This window comes from Rhinopithecus roxellana, chromosome 1 (genome assembly GCF_007565055.1).
Source record: "Rhinopithecus roxellana isolate Shanxi Qingling chromosome 1, ASM756505v1, whole genome shotgun sequence".
Lineage (NCBI taxonomy): Eukaryota > Metazoa > Chordata > Mammalia > Primates > Cercopithecidae > Rhinopithecus > Rhinopithecus roxellana.
The window spans coordinates 28,443,470-28,468,654 of NC_044549.1; the positions used below are offsets into that span (position 1 = coordinate 28,443,470).

The following is a 25,185-nucleotide window of genomic DNA, read 5'->3' on the forward strand; positions in this document are numbered from 1 at the left end:
TTGGAATTTTTCTGTTAACCTTTTCTTGAACAGAAACTGCTGGTTGAATCCAGTTCTTCTGTTCCCTGTTTCTGCAACAGGTTGAACTCTGGGACTGTAAATCATTCTTTTCACGTGATAAGTAGATGCTAACTACTCTTTACTGGCATTATAGACCAAAGGAAAATAAAACTACCTGAAATCCTCTAGCAACATGTGTGTGTGTGTGCGTGTGTGTGTGTGTGTGTTTGTGTGTGTGTATATATATATATATAATTGGTTTTGTTAAATTTAAAGAATGCTTTGTTTAGTATATTCATTTTCAAGTAATCAGCTTTTCCGCTGCCTATATCAGGGAAGCTTTTTTAAAATTATCAACATGACTTGGATGGATCTCAGCATTCATCAGTGACAATGCTGTAATTCCTAAAGGGGACTGTAAGAAGGTGGGGGCATTTTCAGTGTTCTCATCACCTGAGACCACTGTTGACATTTGTGGGACAGGTACTGGAGTACTAAACATCTTGCCCTTCAAGCACACTGAATGACTGTATTACCCAAAATGGCAACATTGCTTGCATTGAGAAACTTGTCTTCTGATTTTTCTTAAGGTCTAAAGATTGGTAGGGAAAATGTACCTCTAGTTTTCCATACAGATACGAAAGACTTCATTCAGTTGGCTCTCCTATAAGGACATGGAATAGAGAGATGAAGAACTTGGGTGGCTGAGCTATAGTTGCTTTCAAGATCAAACTCGAGCAGGATTTGCTGGAAGAGTTCTTTTAATTATCCTGCAAAAGTTGCTGCCTATTGCCTGCTTCATCAAATTGGATGATTTAATCAAATCAAAATAATTCTTTTCTTTTGTATTTTAAATAGACTGATTAATCGATCAGATATAAATATTAATGAAGAGATATAATTTCATGCATTTTAGGGAATATTTAAGGTATATAGATGAGGGAAAATTATGGTTTATTCTCTGGAGAAACCTGAACCTTTCTCCCTCAAAGCCTAAAAACCCTTTGCACACTGGAATTGACACAACCAAACAGGGTCAATTTGAGATCTGTATCTCAAGACAGAACTGAAAGGTTGAAGAAAATTTCCCCTTCATGATTAAAGCCAGGGAGGTATATAAAAGTCATTTTAGAATTACCTCAGTTTTCCTCTGTGGTTAATAAAAGCAAGTCTAGTGAATAAAGAACTAAAAAAGAATTGTTGTTGCATCGTCAAGTTTGCTCATCTGAGAAAATAAAATAGGGTTGTATCAAGATCTTCCAAGATAGAAATAAAGTAGACTTGTAGACAGGTAGGGAGCTGAGCACCATAATGGATTGCCAAATGAAATGACAGTCTCTGTACCCTGGAGATATTTAGGAATAGGAAAAGTAGTCCATGAGCCGAAAGATGCCGAGTATCTTGAGCTCCCATAATTCTTAGATTTAAAGTTGCTGATAAATACCTGACAAGCCAATAAAATGGAACTTAATTGATAGATGGGCAGGATGTTATTCCTTCTTCCACTACCAAAACATTCACGTTAGAGCTCTGAAGTTGGCTGAATTATCTCTCAGGGAATGTAACAATAGATTTATTTTTGTAAAGCTATAAAACCCTGAAGTTAGGATCTATTTTCATGAGACCTTCTCTTGGGTCTTAGTTGTCTGTTATACGATTTTTCTCTCCCAGCTGAGATTAACAGTATTTCTTTTGATGTGAAATAGCTTTTTGGAGCTTTGGATTATACTTCATACAATATCATCTTAACTCTTCCATTATACCTCTCAAGCCACAAAGTCACTGGTTTTTACACAGTATATCAGTAATTACATTTGTGGGGAGTCTTCCAAGATGAGATTTTGTTCCGCCTTCTGATTTGTGAAGCAAAATGCAATTAAAATAAGCAGAAATTAAATAATATATTATCTATTCAGCAAACTAAAGACATAGTATTTGTGACTGATTGTAATTTGGCATTAGCAGCACCAATGTACTAGACTACAAGTTATTATTAATGAAATTATCATACCAGCTGTGCTGTAATTGCCTGATCTTTAGGGGATAGAGGAAATTATTTTCTTAGACTCTAGACCCTTTCCACCTCTGCATAGTGAATCATTCAGAGCAAACATTGTGTATGAGATCATTAGTTCATTAGTAAAAGAGTATATGTCCATCAGAAACCTAATTTTTCCTCTAATAATTTGCCATTTGTCTATATTTTATTTTTTCCTTTGTCATCGTTCAATATTCATTATATTTTCCTTCATGACTTATACTAGGTGCCTTTTTAGGTACTTCAGCTTACGTAAAATGTATAGAATTTTTCTAATATGTAATTTCTAGTAGAAATTTGTATGTATGTATTTATGTAGTTGTATATCTCAAAGTCATAGTACCTGCTTGGGTTTATCCTCTGTTTACCCAGTAGTCTCCATATTCGTATCTGCATTTCTAAGGAGTCTCTTCCTATCTTTCCCATGGTTATCCTACTATCTCTGCCCTGCCTCTTATGTCTATGTCATAGGTCTTGTCAAAAACTTTACAATGAAAAGGGATGAAAATAACTTTAAAACCCCTTTCCTCCAACTTGGGCTATGTTATAGTAGAACAGAGCATGATGACAGAAATAGGATTTCCCTTTCCTTCTAAAAATGAATTATCCAGTAAATTCTAATCTAACTAACTCACAATGCAGTTTAGCTGAATCAGCCCAAACTTGACGTTTTCTGAATTATCTCTCTGTTATTTTAAAACATTTTAAAGGAAAGCTTTAAATTATATGTCTAAATTTAATTGTAACTTCCTAAGAGATTTGTTTTACACGTTTACATGTACTGATAATGTATGAAGCATTGTTTACGAAAGTATTAGAAGTCAGAGTTCTCTGTAGAATAGTAATTTTTCAGTGGAAGTAGGATCATGGAGAAAAAGAATTGTGTTGAAATTATGCCTCATCTTGACTTACTAGACTCACTTCTTCACCGTATTCCTTCTATCTTTACATAGTTCCTTGGCCTATTATCAAACATACTATTGATCCTTCTTATGTTTTTTTCAATCCACACTTACATTTTAAAACTAAAATTTAAAAATGTTAAGGCATTGAGTATTTTAAAAAATCACAGTGGGAATAAAAGAAGCAGGTTTACAAGATTGAAAAGACAGAATCCCGTTTGGGGTGGAGCCAAGCCAACCGTACTTTCAGTTTTAGAGAACCGAGATGTGATGATAGATCTCCTGTTAGGAAATTTTAGCTTCTAGGTTGGGCAGAGGTCTGTATCTTTCTCCATAACTGTTTGAAAGTCTCTGCTGCCACCAAATTTCTTCAGGAATATGATGGCAGCACCTTTGCAGGTATAAAAGCTATATCTGATACAATTTTGAGTTCCTTAACAATGTATGCATGTCCAGCCCAATGAAATGGCTCCTCCCTCTCAATGAATCTTAACTTAATTGTGACTGATTGAATCAGAGAACTTATTCAAGTCAGTAAAGGCACATGCCCTGCAGGTGGGAGCACATTGCTATAAATTATTGCATAGGAATATATTTTTTCATTGGTTACTCATTACTTACAAGTCCAATACAGAAATGGCAGCCTAGTCTTAGAACAAAACCCTTGCTCTTTATATATATCCTATATATAGTTCAAAAACGTGAAACTATAGAACTTGGGCAAAAGCCACCACCACCAGAGTTAAGCCTGACATTTGTTTCTGACAACAGATGTAAAGAGCAGGTTCACCTAATTCACCTTACTCACTGACCTTGAAAAAGTATCATGCTAGGCTCATGCTGAAGTGGCTCCTGTGTCACTGCAACTTCTCACCCCCAAAACATTCATTTTTCAGCAAACCTTGAACGTTAATGTTCTGGAAAGGTTATCATCATGTCCTTCTGGCACACCTCTTAATTTCTCGGCTTGTCGTTTGGCCCTTTTGTTTTCTGCCCAGCTGTGAAGTTGAGGTGCAAAGGAGATTGATACCTTGAGAATACAGGTCATCTGCCCAAAAACTTAAGTGGAGACCTAAGCCAGTTTGCATACCAGCAATGAGTGATTTTTTTTCATAAGGAAGCTGAAGCTGATGCAGATATTCCCTCAAGAAATTTGGTAGGGAAAGACATGGGACGGAAGCTTGAGATATCATAGTAGAGTGAAGAACAGTTGTGAATATGTGTTTTCTGAATGATTCCTTCTAAATCCCTTCTGCATTTTACTTTCTACCATTTTTCCTCCTCAGTGGATACTTCCACATTAATGTAATAATTGACTAAGGAAAAAATATAATAGCAAATGTCTTTATATTTGGTATTTATTACAGACTTTGACTTTATTTTCTTTAGACAAAATACCCAACATATACACTATGCTGATTGGCAGAAATCAAATTTTTCCCTTCTTGACTCTAAAATGGCTGCTTTTCAGTGACTACAATTAGATCTTATCTATTTCTTTTCAAGTTTGTCACTTTCTTTTTTTATCTGAAGTTGTCATTTACTTAGAGTAGTTTTATATCTATAATTTGGGGGGTGGCCAGAAGAAAGGAATTTTAAAAATTTAAGTTTACAGAAGCTCTTCTACATACAAAACTACTATGATTATTCTTTTTTCATGTTAAAATTGACAAGCTCTATCTGTAGCTTAGTCTTTAAATTACTTTTTAGATTTCTCTGAATATGATTGGTTCCAAAAATATATATTTCTTTTCTTCTTTCCTAACGTACTGCATACATCAAATCATTTTGCTTCTGTGAACTTTATATCATTCTTCCTATGAGCCAATACCCTTTTATTAAGTTATTTTCCTGCAGGCAAATCACTAGGATCTTTATAATCCTGAGTAGTAATTTTTCTCCTTTGTCCTACTTTTGTTTTCCATGACTGCCTATGTATCATTCAGGTCCACCAGCCTACAGTTTCCTGGGTTGTATAAAACACATGAGGCAGTGATTGCAAACAGATTTTAGAGACACCTGTAATATTAGTGTAGTATGTACGTGTGATATATTTTCTTTGTACTTGTTCAATTTATTTTCTTTTCTTTTTGCTCACTTTTTTCCCAAAGAAGCAAACAAGGAAGCATTTCTAGTTTCGTTTCAAACCACCAGTAGCCAATTTAGAAGCATTTGCTATTGGTTATTTAGAAGGATTGCTTAGTGTAGTCATCAAAAAACACTTGCACAGATTTATGGTATCAGTAATAACAGCAACAGCTGTAATTTCTTGAGCTCTTACTTTGTGATAAGCAGTGCATTAAGAGCTTTATTTATTCATGAAATAAATATTTATTGAGAACCTGTCATGTGCTAAGCACCACTGTAGGCATTTAGATTATATCTGTGAATGAGAAAACAACCCTACTGCCATCAAGATTACATTATAATGGGGGAACCAGACAATAAATAAGCCTAAACAATAAGCAAAATATATAATTTGTTTGAAGGTGAGACGTACAGTGGAAAAAGAATTGGTTGATAGAGCAACTAGGCAAAAGATCAACAAGAAAAGACTTGAACCAACAGTACAAACCAACTAGAACTAACAAACATATAGAACTTTCCACTCAGTAATGGCAGAATGTATATTCTTCACAAGTGTACATGGAACAGTCTCCACAGTAGACCATATGCTAATCCATAAAACCAATAAATATAAAAGGATTGAAATAATACAGAGTGTGTTCTCTGACAGAGTGTGTTCTCTGATAATAGTACGATGAAATTTAAAAATCAGTAGGAGAAAAAAATTGGAGAAACTCACAAATATATAGAAATTAAATGCACTCCTAGATAACCGTCACATCAAAAAAGAAATCAAAGAGAAATCAGAAAGTACTTTGAAATTAATAAAAATGAAGACATTGTGTAAGAGAATATAAGAGATGCATCTAAAGCAAAACTTAGAAGGAAAATTATAGCTCCAAATGCCTGTATTAAGAAAGAAATCTCAAATAAATAGCCTAGCCTTCTACTGTAAGACACTCAAAAAAGAAGAGCAAACCAAACTCAAAGGAAGCAGAAGAAAGGAAATAATAAAGATTAGAGAAGTTGTTGATGAAATGAAATTAATTAAATATTAGAATAGAGAAAAATCAATGAAACCAAAAAGTAGTCCTTTGAAAATAACAAAATTGAGAAATTTTAGCTAGATTGACGAAGAAAAAAAAGAGAAGACTCAAATTATTAGAATCAGAGATGAAATAGAAGACATTACTACTGACTACAGAAATGAAAAGGATTATAAAACAATACTATGAACAACTAAAGCCAATAGATGAGATAACATGTATGAAATGAACAATTCCTAGAAAGACACAAACTACTGAAACTGGCTTAAGAAACAGATAATCTTGAGATGTATAACTGGTAAAGACATTGTACTAGTAATTTTTAAAGTACCTGGAAAAAAAAAAAAAAAAAAAAAAGCCCAGGCCTAGATGGCATCACCACTGTATTCTACCAAACATTTAAAGAAGAATTTACACCAATTTTTCACAAATGAATCCAGAAATTACAAGAAAAGTAAACACTTCCCAATTCATTCTGTGAGGCCTGTATTACCTTAATGTCGAAGACATTCAAGACATTCTCAAGACAAAGACATCACAAGAAATGAAAACTGCAGATCAATATCTCTTACAAATATGAACACAGAAATCCACAACAAAACACTAGCAAACCAAATTCAGCAACATATAAGAATTATACATCATGACTAAATGGGATTTTACCTCAGGACTACAAGTTTGCTTTAATATTCAAAAGCCAATTAGTGTAACATACCCTACTAATAGAATACAAAACAAAAACCATTTGATCGTCTCAATAGATCTAGGAAAAGCATTTGATAAAAGTCAATGCCTTTCTATGATTAAAAAAATCAAACTAGGATTAAAAGGGAACTTCCTCAACCTGATAAAAGGTATCTACAAAAAATGCACAGCTAACCTGATACTTAATGGTAAAATATTGGATACTTTCCCACTAGGCAAAGGAACAGTACAAGAATGTCCACTCTCACCACTTCTATTCGACATTCTACTAGAGGTTCTAGCCAGGGCAATTAGGTAAGAAATACAAACAAAAGGTATCTAGATTAGAAAGGAAGAGGTAAAATTATCTTTATTCTCAGATCACATGACTTTCTATATAGACAATCCTAAGGAATCCACCAAAAAAACTATTACAGCTAATAAATGAGTTTAGTAGAGCTGCAGGTTATAAGATCATTAGATAAAACTTAATTGTATTTTGATACACTTGAACAATGAACAATCTAAAAATGAGATTAGGAACACAATTCCATTTACAATAGCATCAAAAAGAATAAAGTACTTAGAGATAAATTTAACAGACAAAAGTACAGTATAATGAAACCTACGAAACATTGTTGAAACAAATATGATAGAAATTAATAGAAAAACATCCCATGTTCATGGATTGGAGGACTTCTTATTGTTAAGATGGAAACACTCTCCCAAATTGATATACAGATTCAACCCAGCCCCTCTTAGAATCCCAGCTGACTTCTTTGTAGAAATTGACAAATGAGCCTAAAATTAACGTGGAATTGCAAGATATTCAGAAGAACCACAACAACCTTAAAAGAGAAAAAAGTAGTAGTTGATTTCAAAACTAATTACAAAACAATGGTAATCAAGAGAGTATTGTACTGGAATAAAGATAGACATATATAAATCAGTGGGATGGAATTGGTAGACAACCTGTCATAAACCCATAAATTTTTGGTCAACTAATTTTCAACAAGGGTGCCAAGAATATCCAATGAGAACAGTCAGTAGAGTCTTTCCAAAAAATGATCCTGGATCAACTGGGTATCTATATTCAAATAAAGTTGGACACTTACCTCATACGATATACAAAATTTAACTTAAAATAGATCAAAGACTTAAATGTTAAAGCTAAAACAATAAAACTTTCAAAGCAAATGGGCAAATCTTTATAACCTCAGATTTGGCAGTGAATCCTTAAATATGATACCAAAAGCCCAAGCAACAAAAGACAAAATAGATAAATTGGACTGTATAAAAATTTAAATATTCTCTGCTTCAAAGAACACTGCCAAGAAAGTGAAAAGACATCCCACAGAATGGGAGAAAATATTTGCAAATCACATATCTGATAAGAAATTTTATCTAAACTATACAAGGAATGTTTACAACTCGGCAGTAAAAAAGACAGCTCATAAAAACAGGCAAGTGATCTGAATAGATAATTCTCCGAAGAAGATATATAGCAAGTACATGGCCAATAAGTACATGAAAATACAGTTACCATCATCAGTCATCAGGGAAATGCATATCAAAACCACAATGGGAAAGATACCATTTCACATCCTTAGGATGGCCATAATAAAAACAACAGATAATAACAAATGTTGAAAAAGACGTAGAGAAATTGAAATCCTTATACACTGCTAGTGGGAATGAGAAATTGTGCAGCTGCTTTCTTAGATAGTCTAGTAGGTCCTCAAAAGGCTAAACACAGAGTTACCACATGACCCAGCAAGGCCATTTCTAAGTATATGCCCTATAGAAATGGACACCTGTGTCCCACACAAAAGCTTATACCTGAATGTTTTTAACAGTGTTATTTATAATAGTCAAAAGGTGAAAATAATCCCAATGTCCACCAACTGTTTTTGTTGTTGTTGTTGTTTTTCTGAGACAGAGTCTCGCTGTCACCAGGCTGGAGTGCAATGGTATGATCTCAGATCACTGCAGGCTCTGCCTCCTGGATTCAAGTGATTCTCCTGCCACAGCCTCCTGAGTAGCTGGGACTACAGACGCATGCCACCACACCCAGCTGATTTTTGTATTTTTAGTAGAGATGGGTTTTCACCATGTTGGCCAGGATGGTCTTGATCTCTTGACCTCATGATCTACCCACCTTGGCCTCCCAAAGTGCTGGGATTATAGGCGTGAGCCACTGTGCCTGGCCCACCAACTGTTGAATGAATAAACGGTCCATTAAATGGAATATTATTCAGCCCCGATACATGCTATAGCATGGAAGAGCCTTGAACACATTATGCTAAATCAAAAATCACATTATATGATTCTATTTATATGAAATTTCTAGAATAGGCAAATCTATAGAGACAGAAAGTAGATGAGAGGTTGGTTAGGGAGAGGGGGAATACAGGTATAGGAGGAGTAATATTAGAAAGGTTTGGAATTTATTTTTGAGGTGATGAAATGTTCAGAAATTGGTGCCAGTTGCAAATGTCTGAATATAAACACAAGTTGCATACTTTAAATGGATGAATTATATGGTATGTTAATTCTATTTCAGCAAAGCTGTTTTTAAAGATCAGTTAAAAGAATAGGTTTGTGAGAGAATGGGAGATCAAGCGATGGGCATAGGATTGGCTTGCTGTTTTATATAGAGTGGTCTGAAGATAGTTAAGTAAAGCCTTGAAGGAGGTGAGGAAGTTAGCCGTGTGGACATCTTGGAGAAGAACATTTTCTAGGCAGGGTAATGGCTGGTTCAGAGATCCTAAAGTCAGGAACACTGAGACTACATGTACAGGGGACTGCCAGGAGGCCCATGCAGCTAGAGAGACTCAAAGGAGAGGAGTGACAGGATGTGAGGTTATGGAGGTAATGGAGCTCTGGATCTCTAAAGTCCTTGTAAGGTAGTGTAAGATTGCTGACTTTTCATATGCACTCAATATAAGAGGTCTGGCTGGGGTGATGCATTTTTGAGTCTTCAACCTATAGCTGGTATTTATTTTATTTATTTTACTTTATTTCATTTTAAAGCCCTGAGATTAGAGGTAATCACCAGATGAGTGAGAATAGAGAAGAGGACAAGGACCAAGCCCAGAGCTTTCCAAAATTAAGAAGTCAGGGAAAAGAATAAGCAAAGGAGACAGAGGGAAAGATCAGTGATGGAGAAGAGAAAAGAAGAGAAGGTGGTATCCTAGAAGCCCAATGAAGGAGGCATTCAAGGCAGAGGGTGTGGCTGTAGTGGTCAGGAGCTACAGGAACAGCCAGTGCAGTAATGACCCACAATTGGCCTTCACAGCATAGGGGTGGGTACTGGGATGACCCCTTGAAGAGCAGTTGTTCCATGAGTGGCAAGGCAGAAACCTAGTTGTAATGAGTTTAAGACAGAATGAGATTGGTCACAATGGCTCGCACCTGTAATACCAGCATTTTGGGAGGCCAAGGTGGGTGGATTGCTTGAGCCTAGCCTGGACAACATGGCAAAACCCCGACTTTACAAAAAAAAATACAAAAAATTAGCCAGGCCTGCTGATCCCCACCTGTAGTCCTAGTTACTTGGGAGGCTGAGGTGGGAGGATTGCTTGAGCCCAGGAGGTGGAGGTTGCAGTGAGCTAAGATCATGCCACTGTACTCCAGCCTGGTGACAGAATGAGACCGTCTCAAAGAAAGAGAGAGAGACAGAGAAAGAAAAAGAAAGAAAGAAGGGAAAGAGAGAAACTGGAGACAGCATGGGCAACCCTTCTGTGGAATTTTTGCTACAGGAGGAATGAAGAACTAAGGCAGTAAGTGATGTGAGGGAAGTTTGGTTAGAAGCCACCTTTTTCTTTTCTACGTTAAGAGAAATTATGTTTGTATACTGGTGGAATGGCCCATTAGAGAGGGAGAAATGATGGTGTTGAGCTGGACAAGGATGGTGGGGCTATGCCACGGGTGGAGGAACTGACCAGATGGGAGTGTAAGATGGTTCACCTGTGGCCAGAAGGCAGAGCGTGTAGTTGCAACTGTTGGTAGGTGGAGAGATGCCACAGGGGCTTTGGGGAGGTCAGCGCTGTTGCTGGTATTTCTGATTGTTCACTGAAGAAAATCTCAATTCGTTTTCTTTATCTGAAAAAACTAAGAATCTGAAACATCTCCCCCTTCCACCCAGAATAAAGTTTTTTGGCAAATATTTTCAATTTTTAAGTCACTTTTTTCTTCCTAGGTTATCCTCAGAAAAGGCCAGAAAGCTGTCTAATGCTGTCAGGTCAACTGCTGTCCTGAAAGTGCTATCCTTGTTGTGAAAAGCAGTTTCATTGGAGATATAAAATACATATGCCATCCTTTCCTTCATGGTATTTAGGAGTCTAAAGTAAAATCTTTTCTGTATTACATACTCTAGCCACTTTGCTGTTATTGGTTGTAGTTTGTTTCTACTCACTGTATCTGCAGTTTCTGCTTAGGGAGTCCCAGCCCTAATGGAGGCTTTGCCCAATACATTTCTAAGGAAAATCTCACTGGGTTTAAATAAGCCTAAAGAAGGGGGTTGAGCACCATTTAAATAAGTGAAGATGCAAGATGACATTTCTTGAGACTCAATTTGCTTATTCCATAGGAGGGAGGAGGGTGGAATTGTTGAGAAATACACAATTTTTTTATGAAACATTGTGAATTTAAAATATATTTATATTAATATTGTCTGTAGGTCCTTTCCAGTCTCAGAAAAAGAACTTATTCCACAAAATTGTCAGCAAATATAAGCACAAAAAGGAGAAGCCCAATGTTCCGGAAAAAGGTATTGGTGCCCTCCATCCTCCATGAAGGGTTCTTGGTCACCTCCATTGTGATTCATCTTTGAGTAATGCTTCCATGCACTGCGTCTGCCTTGTCCTTCCTGTGCTTGCTTCAATGCCATCAGCTCTTGACGTGGGGGTTTTCATTCTTTCTGGACTCTGCAGCTAATTGCAAATCTCCTTCACTTGGATTCCTATTCAAATCCATATTTGTCTCTATTTTCAGAGCCCCATATGAATCCTAAAATTGCTTCTTCTCATCTGTATTTGGTGCGTTTTGCAATTCAGTCTTCTTGACCACTTATCCATTTATTTTCTTTGACTATTCTTGGTTTTCACATGTTTGGCAGCCCTTCATACCATGACCACATTTTCCTACTTCATGAAATCTTAAGAGTTTCTTATTCATGTGAAAGTGCCACCGTTTCTGTACTTCCTCTGACACTTGAGGATTCTTGTGGACCCTTTTCTCCACTCTTAAGTTGTAACCTGACTCTTTTTCCCCCCCTTCTCGTTTGCCAGGCTCTTCTTCCAACCTCCTTCAGTCACATGCCTGTTATTTGAAAAGGCAGTAGAGACTGATTGCACTCTGTCCCCTCTTTACTCGGAACGTCTGTCTCATTGGTATGATCTTGATGAGCCTTTAAACCTCTGCAGGGCTCATCTTAAGATCTCTTTCTTCCCACAGTGCAGGACTCCTTTTCTTATTTCACATAAAAGATAAATCTTCCCATCTGGCTCAGTGCAGCCAAGTATTCTGTAGGTCAGGTTTTCTTTAGCATCTCCCTGCATGTTAGTGTCGTGAGTGCCATAAACCAACTCATCCAGTGCCCATTTGCATCCTACTTGCATGGCCAGATGTGAAGCATTCCGTGTTTCTTGAATGAGGCTTTAAATGCAGCTGTCTCCTGTGTGTAGACATGTGTGCCTGTATGTTCCTATGTGTAACCTTTTACTTAATTTGGACTTTCTTTTCACTTCCACTTCAGCTTCTTAGTTTTGTTTTGTATGTTGATATTATTTTTTCTTCTGCTTCCAGGAAAGAAACACTATTCATTAGGTGAAAACATCAGCTTTTTTCATTCTCTTTTACTGATCTTCAGATTACTTTGATTAAAGTTACAGAAATAATCCAACACTATACTTCGTAAAAGACAAAAATTTTATTTTTAATCCATTTTCTGTACAGCCTCATTATTTTAGTTGGCAAATACAATTTTAAGAATCAAGTAATTGAAATAAAATTAAGTTTCATTTGTGTGATGTTTCAAAAGTTAGTTTGTATATCATCTTGTTTTTGTAGTGTGGGTATCTACTAATAATAGAGTTTCACTTTTCTCTCCTTTTCTGTCATTGTTTTTAGGGAGTGGGGATAAATGGTCAAACAAGCAACTCTTCTTGGATGCCATTCACCCTACAGAAGGTAAGACAAACAATGTTATTTAATTTCAGACAATCGGAGCTGGAAATGACATAAGTTGTATAGGTTTTGAAAAGGTATAATTTATATAGGTTCAACCAACAACATTAGACTTATGTGTTCATAATTAAGTTATTTTTAATTTTCACATCAAAACTGCTGTGTGGGGGACTCCTGCCAAGGATCAGACAATGTGTCATGTGGTGTTTAATCTGTTAAAGGGCAATTTGTAACCTTTGAATCACATTAATCAGAGATTAGAGTTTTTCATAGCTAAATATATTCAGCATTGCAGTTCATGTTGCAGGCAGATGCTTATGCCCAGTGGGAGTTGGAATAACAACTTGGTTGGCTGGGCGTGGGCAGGCCTGCAGGAGTAACTTCTGACCTGGATGTTTTCCTAGCCTATTAAAAGTGAAACACCCCAGCAAGGCACAGTGGCTTACGCCTGTAATCCTAGTACCTCAAGAGGCCGAGGTGAGCAGATCATGAGATCAGGAGTTCGAGACTAACCTGAGCAACATGGTGAAACCCCATCTCTACTAAAAATACAAAAATTAGTTGGCTGTGGTGGCGCGTGCCTATAATCCCAGCTACTCAGGAGGTTGAGGCAGGAGAATCACTTGAACCCATGGAGGGGGAAGTTTCGGTGAGCCAAGATCGTACCACTGTACTCCAGCCTGGGCAACAACAACAAAAGAACAGAACACCCCAAGGTTTATGGGTAGCCCAAGAAAAATCCAGTATTAACTAGTCATGTTATAGGTCTTAGGTACAGTTTTGATTTTGAAATTTCTCATGGCCATTTTTATTTGTGACTTTATATAATTACTGTTAAACATTGAGCCCTTAGGTGAAGCCTAATTTCTTCAATGGTTAAGAGGCCACCTCTCCCTTCTTCCTATTATTTGCTTTTCATTGCAGATATTTTAAAAGCTGACGTTTTTGTTGTGCTTAATTATGAGTCACTTCATTTGAAAGCTAGAAGGGATTTTAGAGATCATTTGTTTCGACTCCTTTGATTCACTTATGTCCAGAAATGGGAACTTCATGACCTGGTCCACATCTTTTGACTCTCAAATATGCTATCATTCCTTTACTGAAAATGAGAAAAAAATAAAATGCACAATTGACTTAAGTCACTTATCAGAAATATTCATGTTTTTAAGAGAGCTAGCAAAAATGGTCAAGTTTGAGTTCATGTTAAACATAAGTAGTTTTGATTTATTAGGCATCGTTTACATGAGCCACATCAGCTTCCGTGTCATTTTACTTTTACAGAAAATGCCAGCACTACATCTGTTATCTCACTTGCTAATTCACATTCACAACCTCTATGGAATATTCTGCTTCAGTGCTGGCAAAACAAAATATGAATTGTGCCGTTCACAGCATTAAATCCTAACATGCTTAAATTGATACATTAGCTCTTGTATATTTTAAAAATATATTCCATGTAGTTTTTATAAATGTAAGGTGCTGATGAACTAGCAGAAGAGTTTGAAGGACATTTAGGACCACTTTACTCTTTACTTAAAATGATACTGTTCTAAGTACTTTGTTCTGTTGTTTTAAACACTGAAAACCCTACAGAGGTACCAGAGCAAGTGCAGTGTGGTAGAAAGAGCACTTACCTGGGCATTAGGAAATCTGGGTTCTAGTCTCAGACCTGCTACTGATCAGCATTTTTCAGTAGGACAAATTGTTTAACCTCACTAGGATTACTCTCCACATTGGTATTAAGTAGGTATATAATTTGTGTGTTTAGAGATTGGGTGAATGATGAGATGTAGTAGTACACAGACTGTAAATTCTATTTCCCCTCTAACACTTGATAATGATTTTATTGCTCTGTTATCTTGAGTAAGTATTGTGATACTAGAAGTACTGTATTCTGTAGCCCTAATTTTCTGCTTTTGGGGGCAGAAAAGTAAATCACTTTTGAGTCTTATCGGCAGTCCCGGGCTTTAGTAGAAATACAGTTATTATTGGTGATATTTAATTATATTTATTATTAATGTATATGAAACAACTTTTGGAGAATATGCACTGAAAAATGCATGTCCATTATTTAGTGTAGAGTACAAACTCATTTTATTTGGCCAGGAAAAACAGGAATCAATTTGAGCATCAGAAATTACTAGTAATTTAAAGTAACCATTTTTGTTTTTTTATTTTCTTACTATCTCCAACATTTACTTGTTTGTGTAGTGACTATGTGCTTTGTGACTTTTCTAGGCCTTTACTCCTTTCTCTCATCTATGACTATATCATTGCTTATTGAAACTTCACCTTGGAGAGGGTATAAATACATGACAGAAAACATAACAATAGTATAGAATAATTTTAACGTGTGTAAGGTTAAAATCCTGCTCAAATGTTAGGCAGGAATTGTTTGTAGCTGATGTCTTTAATAGAAATATTGAGTCAACTGACGCTATGTAACTGTTCAGCTATTTTGACTTCTGCTAAAGTAGATGACTTCAAGTTCACTATGTTTTCTTTATACCATCCTGTGTACAGTCACCTTGCAATCTTTTTTTCAAAATATCAGAAATATTTAGATGCTTAGTAATATGTTTAAATGCTAAGTTTATAATGTGTCTTAAGCTCTGGGCTTTTACAACTCAAAATTGTTAAACCACTTTCTGAAATTTCGGTATATATGTATTAAAAAAAATTGTCCACAGCCTGGAATTAAAAGTGGGATTTTCAAATAAACCAAGAACACCTACCTGCTACCTCTGCCACTGTGTTTATCTTTCCACCTAGTTATGGTGTCATGTGCTCATGTGTTAAGCTGGAAGTTTCTAATTGCAGTAATAATGATGATGATAACTAATACTTACTCCCACTTTATAGTTTAAGGAGGCTTTCATATATATATTTTTTAATTTCATCTTAACAGCATTCCCAGTGAATTAAGGAGGGTTTATGAGCCCCGAATTCATGATAAGGAACCCGAGCAACACAAGCAGACAGGGAAGAAACCATGTCTCCATTTAAGTACATAGGCTACTACATTTTCCGTTCTTCATATTTGTAGACTTTTAACCCTCGTTTGGTTCAGATATTGAAAATATAAATGGTATTTCACAAGGGAAAAAAAAACCTAGGACTAAGAATCTCTGTTAAAATTTGCTTCTTTGCAATGTATAAATCTCATTACAGGCAAGAAAATTCTGGTTTATAGTTAAATTTTCACACACGATCCACAGTGCCCAGTGTAACTCGATCTCTTTTCTTAAGTTTGAAATAGTTGCTATATAACTTCAGCAAAGTCTCCCAGGATGTTGGATAAGGCTCATTCGTTTCTTTTTCCTGTGTTCTATTCAGCATCTGACTACCATTTCAGCTCATGGGAGACCTACCAAAGGCAATTAGATTCCAGATCTGGCTATAATAATTTCAGTGCAAGTTTGAAACCCCAGTTGGAATGTGAATTCATGACTCTGGAGCAATCTAGTGGCCTCGTGGGGTACAATACAAGAGCAATGCTGCTTTCCCAGAAAACCTACTCCACATTTTGGGATCAGAGTTTGGAAAACAAGATGATCTCTTATTGCTACATTCCTGATGTGGCTCCAGGAGTGAGCTTGCATTGTCACTCTCAGATGATACGTACCAAGTGTGTTATGGTTATTGTTTTGGGTATAAAAACTAGCCCTGTGGACTTGTTCTAAAGTGCTCGGGTAGTTTTGTGTGCTCAATTAAAAGCCGGAAAAGAAATGACTAGTTTGTTTTGGAGCCACAAAGCCTTTCTTTTCTTACATTTCCATTAGGTTGGGAGTTGTCAGGGGGAACTGGCTTGCTATCTTTGTACTCAGCTTTTGTGCTTGTTTCCCTCTCAGAACTGTTTTCATCTCATGTCCCTCACCACCAAGCTTTGGTTTGCTTTGCCAGTGTCGTTGGGCTCAGATCTACTGTTTTGTTCCAGAAAACTGCTTCTTGGACACAGTCCCATCTGCCTTCCCTAATTCTTCTGTCTTAGGGGAAGGTTCTCCCTGAGGGCTATTCCTGAAGGCCGTCCTCAGTCTAAACTACCAAACAAGACAGTATGTGCTGGGGTTAACCCTTGGGAACTTATGAGAACTTCCGACATAGTCTCTTTTTTTTTTTTTGCCTCTTTCACTTGGTCTGCAGTCTGATTCACTCCTTTGCTTTCCTCCAATATACTGACCCTTGGGACTTGAGTATTGCTGGTCTGCTTTGGGCCCCCAGACTCTTTGCCTGCTGGTTTCTGAGCTTTCCCTAGTCGCAGTCTGGTTTTAGGCAGAAAATGTACCTCCATTTGCAATCAACCCTTTTGCAGCTGTGCCTTACGCTTCTTACTGTGTTTTTACCAATTCATCTGGAACAAACTAGAAAAGGAACAACCATTAAGTAGAAATGAAACCATTTGAAGGCTCACCAAACAAACAAAAACAGTGCTAGTCACGGGAGTACCGTTTCCCAGCCTGTGACTCTGGAGCTGACTGGTAGCTTCTTGTTGTTGCCTCTGGCCAGATTTCTGATTGTAGCCTATGTAGCAAAATTATTTTAGGGCTAGATGGCTCCTTTAAAGCTAATATAGTCCAACCTCCATCTCTGGATGAAGAAACAGAGGCTCATAGTCAGTCGGACTGCAGTTAGTAAATTTAAAAGTCAGGAGTAGAATTCTGGTCTCTCTGTGACTGTTACTTCCATTACCCCATGGTCTCTGTGTGAAAAGTAAGTCATCTTTCCCAGCCGACTTGGCCTTTTTCTGCTATCCGTGCCTTTTCATTTACCTCCTTGGTTCTTCTTTCTGCAGGCAGTTCTGATGTAAGATACGATGCACCTTTCCATCTTTGGAACCTCACTATATAACCTTATTTCTACATGTTCTATACTTTCCTGGGAAGGGGAAGTAGAAAAGGGAAGAGGTTAATGTTCTTTCTGGAATGTCCATCCACAATGTAGTGATTCTATTGGAGAGGTGAACAAGACTCCTGTAATCAGAAGGGACAGCTGTTGGATCTGGATAAGAAATTAGAAATCTTGAAGCTTGTGAATGTGCAGTAGATGTTATTTAATGCTCATTGTAAATTCAGATTTTGGGCTTCTTTATACTTAAAGGAGGCTTTGAATTTTAAGGCTAAAATAGAATCGTGCAACTTCTTTGGAGTGTTTCTAAGCAAATTATTTTTTATTTTGCTGGAAACTTTTATTGACGTTTAAACAAAAAAAAAAAAACAAATCTTAAAATATGTACCACCACTGGCCTATGTTAAGCTAAATATCAAAGTATAAATATTCTAAGACTAAGTATCATAACTGAATAAATTAATTCACCATCGAGGTAGATCTGTTTGACCTAGGAATAGATATGCAATCTAAAAGGAGTATTTTTTTTGACTTTTGATTACTTACTTGAAAAGGTGTTTGGGAGCATTGCCAAGTAGTTTTTTAAAACAACTGTTATCTTAAGCCTGTCTCCACACAGCCATCTGTTATGCAATATTGAGGTAAGGCCAAACCACAAATGATGGTGTGATTTCTGCTTTACATACTTTCTTTTGATGTAATTGAAATTATTTCCCACTTGTTTAGGAATGTGAAGTCTGGAATCAGCCCTTCTTTTGAAACATATTTTAAAGACAAGGTGTCATGATATCCAGGACAAAAAAAAAAGCTTACTAATTCGTAGCCTTCTTTCTTGAGGATGTACCTAAATCCATTAAACACCTAGATTAAACATTTTAAATGAGGGCTGTGCAAGTGTTTATACCAACAAGTTCATATTTTCACACCCTGAGTCATTCTTGCTCTAGTTTTTTTCCTCTTATTTTAGTTTTTCTTCCAAATATATATATACACACATATATATGCGTGTGTATATATATATATATTGCTTTATTGCCAATGTCTACCTTCAGATATGCCTCCTCTAGATTTAGCTTGCTTAGGGCTTGTCATGTCTGACATTAGTTTTCTGACCCACATTCTCCTTTTCTTTGTCAAAAATGACTTCTATGTCTATCCTAAGAAATTGGATAGTTAAAAATTATGAAAGTGCTTCTTTTCTCTGCTTAAAAGCCCTTGGGTCACTGGAATTTCTTTAAAGTCCCAATCATAAAACTCAACTATGTTATACCCCTAAACACTTACTAAACTCACAGCTACACATCTTTTCTTACTTTTAAGTTAAGGTCAGGAGGGGACAAACTGCCAAGAACATGAGTATATAAGAAAAGACACAAGCATCCCCAGTCTGTGTAAACCAGGAGAAGTCTGTGGTACAGGTGTCTTCCTTGCTCTTGACAGAGTGACTCAGAATATAGGAGTGTGCTGTCAAATGATTTATTGGGGTTACAATTAGAATACCTAAAACTAGCCCCTCCACGAGCCAGGATGACATGTGGAACTTCATTAAATTATCTAAGTGTATTCCTTGTTTTAGAATTCAGTGAATGAAAGAGAGTTTCTTTCCTTGGCATGCTGGCTTCAACAATATTTGTCCTGTCCTTACTGCACAGTCAATCTACATGAAACAGAGTCAGGCCTCAATTTCTTTTCTGATCAATTCAACCTGGTGCGTGGAAGCAAATGTCCCAACCAAAAATATAAATTTAAGAAGTACATATTTAATTGTAATGTCCTCTGAAGAAAGAAATTTCTTTCACCAGCCTCTCCAGGCCAACTGGCCAAAAGGATCTCTCAGATAGGGACCCTGATCACAACTAGGACTTGGGGTCTGTGAGGACATAATTTACTCAGATTTACCTAAATTATCGTCCCCACCAATGTGCAACATCCAAAGACTTAGAAAATGTAAAAAAGAGGGGGTATCTTAATTCACTGCATTTAATTTATCAAAGCAAATATCAATTGGTAGTAAACAAGTTACGGGCAATGTTTTATTTCGTTTTTTCCATCAGTACTTTGAAAACTCTGAGTGTAAATTCTCCATTCAGATGGGTCAGAAATTTAGACATGTTTCCTTCTAAGAGCAATGTTGGTGCCTTCTGTTTTTGTGCATAACTATGCATGGTATTTCCTATTTCAGCCATATTTTCAGAAGACAGAAACACCACGGAGCCTGTTCATAAGGTTAAAAATATCCCATCCATTTTCAACACTCCAGAGCCAACAACAATGCAAGAACCTTTGGTGGGCAGCCAAAAGAGAAAAGCAAGGAAAACCAAGATTACACACCTTGTCAGGACAGCAGATGGCCGGGTATCACCAGCAGGAGGTACTTTGGGTAAGAAGAGAGAGCTTTAGACCAGAGGCGTCCAATTTTTTGGCTTCCCTGGACCACATTGGAAGAAGGATTATCTTGGGCCACAAATAAAATACACTAACAATAGCCAATGAGCTACACAAACAAACAAACAAAAAACAGGTCAGGCGCGGTGGCTCACGCCTGTAATCCCAACACTTTGGGAGGCCGAGGCGGGTGGATCACGAGGTCAGGACATCGAGACTATACTAGCTAACACGGTGAAACCCTATCTCTACTAAAAATACGAAAAATTAGCTGGGCATGGTGACGTGCACCTGTAGTCCCAGCTACTCGGGAGGCTGAGGCAGGAGAATGGTGTGAACCTGTGGTCGGAGGTTACAGTGAGCTGAGATCGCACCACTGCACTCCAGCCTGGGCGACAGAGTGAGACTCTGTCTCAAAACAACAACAACAACAACAACAAAAACGTGAAAAAATCTCAGAATGTTTTAAGAAAGTTTACAAATTTGTGTTGGGCTGCATTCAAAGCTGTCCCAGGCCACATGCAGCCTTCAGGCCATGGGTTGGACAAGCCTGCTTTAGATAGAGATAACCAGAGCAAGCAGGTGATCACCATGTCAGCAAATGACTGTAAGCAACTGTGGTTCCTGCTGAAAAATGAGTCTATTCTGCACCTTTCTACAGACCTCCAAACATGTTTTATTCCATGTTTAAAATCATAGCTAGTTTTCCAAGAGCATATCTGAATTCCTAGAAAAGAAAGGTAGCTTTTAGGACTGTCATCTTCCCTTTATCTTTCTCAATGTGCACAAAGCAGTCTTAATTCCAGGAGATCCTAGACTTTTAAAGATACTAGATGAATCAGTATTTCACCATGATCTGCTATTCGGGTCACTACAAGCCAGATTACCAGGCATTCAAACCAGTAGATTAAGTTTAAGATGCATCCAACATCCACTTCCTATATAACTGGTTCAGACCATGCAGGGAGCCTGAGAATGCTTCTGGATTTCTTGAGTTTTCTGATTTAATTCAACCAACTGGTGAATTTCTCCATTCTCAATCATGGCCTGTGGTCTGTTGCTGTTCCTGGTAGCATCTTTGGCAGTAGAATGACATGACCTGAGGAACCTAAGGTAAGGGGTGTGGCCAATGAATGATACTGAGACCCCCCCCCCCCCAGCCCCAAAATCTTGGAGTGCTATACAAGCTAGGTACTAGTGGCCTTGGCTGTTGCCTTTCTGCCTCTCAGTACTTCCAGTTTTATTTTATGTGATTTGGGTTAATCTAGGTGTTAATAGAGGTGAACTGTTTGCTTAGAGGACAGTTCATGAATCCTATGTACTTTTTTGTGTTTTGAATATATAGATTGTTAGAAACAGAGTAGATTAAAGGCCCTGATTTTGCCCTGTCATATAAGAGGAAAAAATCAAAGAGGTGGAATTTTTTGTTTGAGTACATTCAATACAATAGAAGTAGAATGAGGACTAAAAACTAGATGTCTTGATGTTTAGCCCAGCAGGCCCCTCCCTCCTTTTCTGTCCAATCTGAGTTCTGTTTTGTGACTTTCATTTTGTAGATTGTTATATCCTCATTTGTTTCACTTGGAGGAGGAGTGAAAAAATATGAGAAACACTCCCGTTTACATAGAAAAGTACCATACCACTTTTGTGTCCTAACAGATAATGTTTAAAGCTTTTATCGGTCATTTTCTATATTTACAATATTTTTAAACTATGATAAAAATTCCCCTTCTCTATAATGGCTACATAATAAAGAGAGTATACTCATTTGTAGCAGGCATCCTTGCACAACATTTCATCCACCTCTTTGTAAATACCAGAGGGTTTTGTCTTCTCTCCAGTAGATCTTTAAGCAAAATAACAACTTGGGCTCTCATTAGAACTGGTTAATGTGATGTATAGGCCATCCTAAGTGTCGGTATCACAGCATACCCAATGTCCAGGTTGCCATAGTAGGGCATGCTACAGGTTCATGAGAAATGTTTAGTCAGTTGGGTTTTTAAGGGCTCTTTTACAGCATCTACAGGCCCCTCTACAGAAGTCCCTTGGGTTTTATTTTAGCCGAGGCTCATTTTTCCTTCTCACTCCAAGGCTGACCCATTCTTTGACCTCAGATAAAACACAGCTTCTCTTCAGCTCAGCCTCAGGGCACAGTGCCGTCCATAGTTGCAATTGAGCTTAATAAAAGAGCTTTGTTACCGAGGAGAAGAGATTCTGTAAAAGCCTTAATATTCGATGGATAGCAAAAGTGAACAGTAGAGAACGTTAGCTCTTTTCACGTTGACCGGCATAGCGTTTTCTGTGTCTCTTCTCTGGAGAGAACAGAGTGATCCTCTCATGATGGATTTCTCTTTTGTTACAGATGACAAACCAAAGGAACAACTGCAGAGGAGTCTCCCTAAAGCAACTGAGACAGACTGCAATGACGAATCCTCACATAACACCGAGGTCGAGGAGACGCGGAGCAGTACTCCAGAAATGCCTGCCGTGTCTGCGTTCTTTAGCCTTGCTGCACTGGCTGAAGTGGCAGCCATGGAAAATGTGCACAGGTTAGTCGTGGAACATGGAAGGAGAAAGCAACATGGAAACCAGATCAACCTCTTTGATGTGGTTTGTGACATTTTTTACAGGGCATTGGGGTTCAAACTTGGTTCAAGAGCACTACTGGTTATATGAGTATTACCAAAGTATATATGCTAATTAGCAGTGTGGGAAAGTACCAGGGAATATAGTCTGCCAAGTATTTTATTTTGAATATATTATCCTGTGGCTAAACTTCATTTCCATAAAAAACCTGAGAGCAGGGAAGCAGTATTATCTGACCAGTGAGCTTTGGAGTCTCATTGCAGACTGAGGTTTGAGTAATAGCTCCATCACCTGCAAACCAAAAGATCTTGACCAAGATTATTAACCTCTCTATGCTTGTTTTTTTCCTCTAAAAAAGCAGGGGCAGGTGGCACACATTTCATAGAGATGCTGTGTGGGGTAACTCAAGCATCCCAGTGCTGGTGTGTGGAACGCCCCTTATTGGTGATGGTGTTGGTGCCATCACCAGCCATCAGAAGACAGTGCAGTTCAGGGGAAAGAGCATCTTGGGATCTGACTCATGGCAGCCAGAGGCCTGGATTTTTCTTCAACTCTTCTGTGATTTCCTACAAAGTAACATTTTTCTCTGGACTTTAGTTTCTCACTTTACATTGAGCATAATGATATCCCCAAAGAATTACGAAGTTGTAAGCATCAGACAAGATCATAGATGTGAAAACCTTTTGAACTCAGTGAAGCCCCACAGAAAGTATATTAAGTTCTAAGTGTATAATTGGGTATTCTGCTACTTAATGGATCCTTTGGGAAGGCAAAAAAGCCTATTGTAAATTCAGGTATTTTATATTCCTATTCAAAGTGGATTACCCATGGATGAGCTGCTTTCTTAGACTTTCAGTCTTCATTACAAAAGAGCTTGCAACCAGTGCAGCTGGTGTAGCCAGCTGTAGGCCCCACGCTCCTTTTTCACATCCAGATAAACCTGGAGTCCCTGACGTGAGCTTGGTTTGCTTCTTACTATTTATCTGTCATATTACAGTTTGAGTACTTCCTCGCAAATAGCCTCTAGATATTTCCAAGAAGTCAAATTCCTTTTTATGTGTACACTGCAAGTTCCTAATAGCAAGTGAATGCTGACAGACATTGTTAAAATACACTAAGGTCTCTGAGGGAGACAATGCACAGATACTTCTCCACTCATGGAGTTGTGCAGTCAAGAATAGAGGACAGGCCAGGCTTGGTGGCTCACGCCTGTAAATTCCAGCACTTTAGGACGCCGTGGCGGGCGGATCACCTGAGGTCAGGAGTTCAAGACCAGCCTGACCAACATGGAGAAACCCCATCTCTACTAAAAATATGAAACAATTAGCCAGGCGTGGTGGTGCATGCCTGTAATCCCAGCTACTTGGGAGGCTGAGGCAGAATTGCTTGAACCTGGGAGGCAGAGGTTGTGGTGAGCCAAGATCATGCCATTGCACTCCAGCCTGGGCAAAAAGAGCAAAACACCTGTCTAAAAAAAAGAAAAAAAAAAAAATAGAGGACAAACACATACACATTCAGTGAGAACTTAAAATATCTGCCTGAATGTTATTAAGTGTCTCTGTGAATTGTGGAAATAAGAGGGAATCTTTAAGAAGTGAGAGGGGGATAATAATTCAGGGGTGGGAAAAGGCTACCACATAAGCATCTTGGCTGCTGCCTGCATTCTAAACATGGTCACATTTGCTCTGTTAACCAGCCCTCCATGTTTCCCAATTTGCATTAGCAGAAAGCCACAGCAAACCCTTCCAATCTCATTGTCCCCACCCTCCACACTCTCTACCCTGCAGTTATGTGGAATCACTTACCCCTTTCCAGAGATGCCAAGCTCTTGCCTTGTACATCCTCTGATCAAGTCAACTGCTCTCCTCCTCCCCACCCTAGTCCCCGGTCCTCTTCTCTCAGTCCTCCTGATGCCCTAGGCTGTGTGTTTCTTGTTGCTCCTGTGTGCTGTACTCACACCTCTCTCAGACCACATTGGGATGTATTGATTTGTCGATGCTTCTGTCTACTTTCAGTATGTTTTGAAAGCAAAACAGTGGTTTTATTCTCTGTGTTACCAGCTTGCTGAGTTCCTGTTACAACAATTGATAAGTGAATAAATGAGTGGGCGAATGAATAAATGAGGTAGTCTCTGAAGTATGACTGCCTAAGTTAGATAGCAGGTATAGAAAAATAATGTGAGTAAAGGTTCTTTCTATTTTTTTTAACCTTCCATTAGAAAGAACAGTAATGATTACTAGAATTTTACCATCAACCTAATAAATGGTTAGCGTTCTTAATAGCTAGAAGGACAGATCACCCTGGAGAGTCTTAGCTGTAACTTGAGCCCTTACCTGTTAAAGCAGATCTACCCACCAGGCTTCTACCTGTAGGCTTACTGTAATTGAACCTGGGTTGCATACCAATGAATTAAGCATTACTTCAGCATCAACTCAGTTCATAG

The 25,185-nt window shown here is 37.8% G+C and overlaps 1 protein-coding gene across 7 annotated transcripts in view; it reads left to right on the forward strand.

The window, feature by feature from the left end:
• BBX (BBX high mobility group box domain containing) overlaps positions 1 to 25,185 on the forward strand; it is a 273,615-nt gene that overhangs the window by 240,664 nt on the left and 7,766 nt on the right. For 4 of the 7 annotated variants that reach the window (XM_010386614.2, XM_030940581.1, XM_030940574.1 and 1 more), the window contains 4 exons: positions 11,419 to 11,508; positions 12,870 to 12,929; positions 19,954 to 20,151; positions 22,519 to 22,705. In XM_010386614.2, coding sequence (XP_010384916.1) covers positions 11,419 to 11,508; positions 12,870 to 12,929; positions 19,954 to 20,151; positions 22,519 to 22,705 — 535 coding nt within the window. The remainder of the gene's footprint in view (positions 1 to 11,418; positions 11,509 to 12,869; positions 12,930 to 19,953; positions 20,152 to 22,518; positions 22,706 to 25,185) is intronic. The other 3 variants (XM_010386615.2, XM_010386617.2, XM_010386618.2) reach the window with 3 other exon arrangements.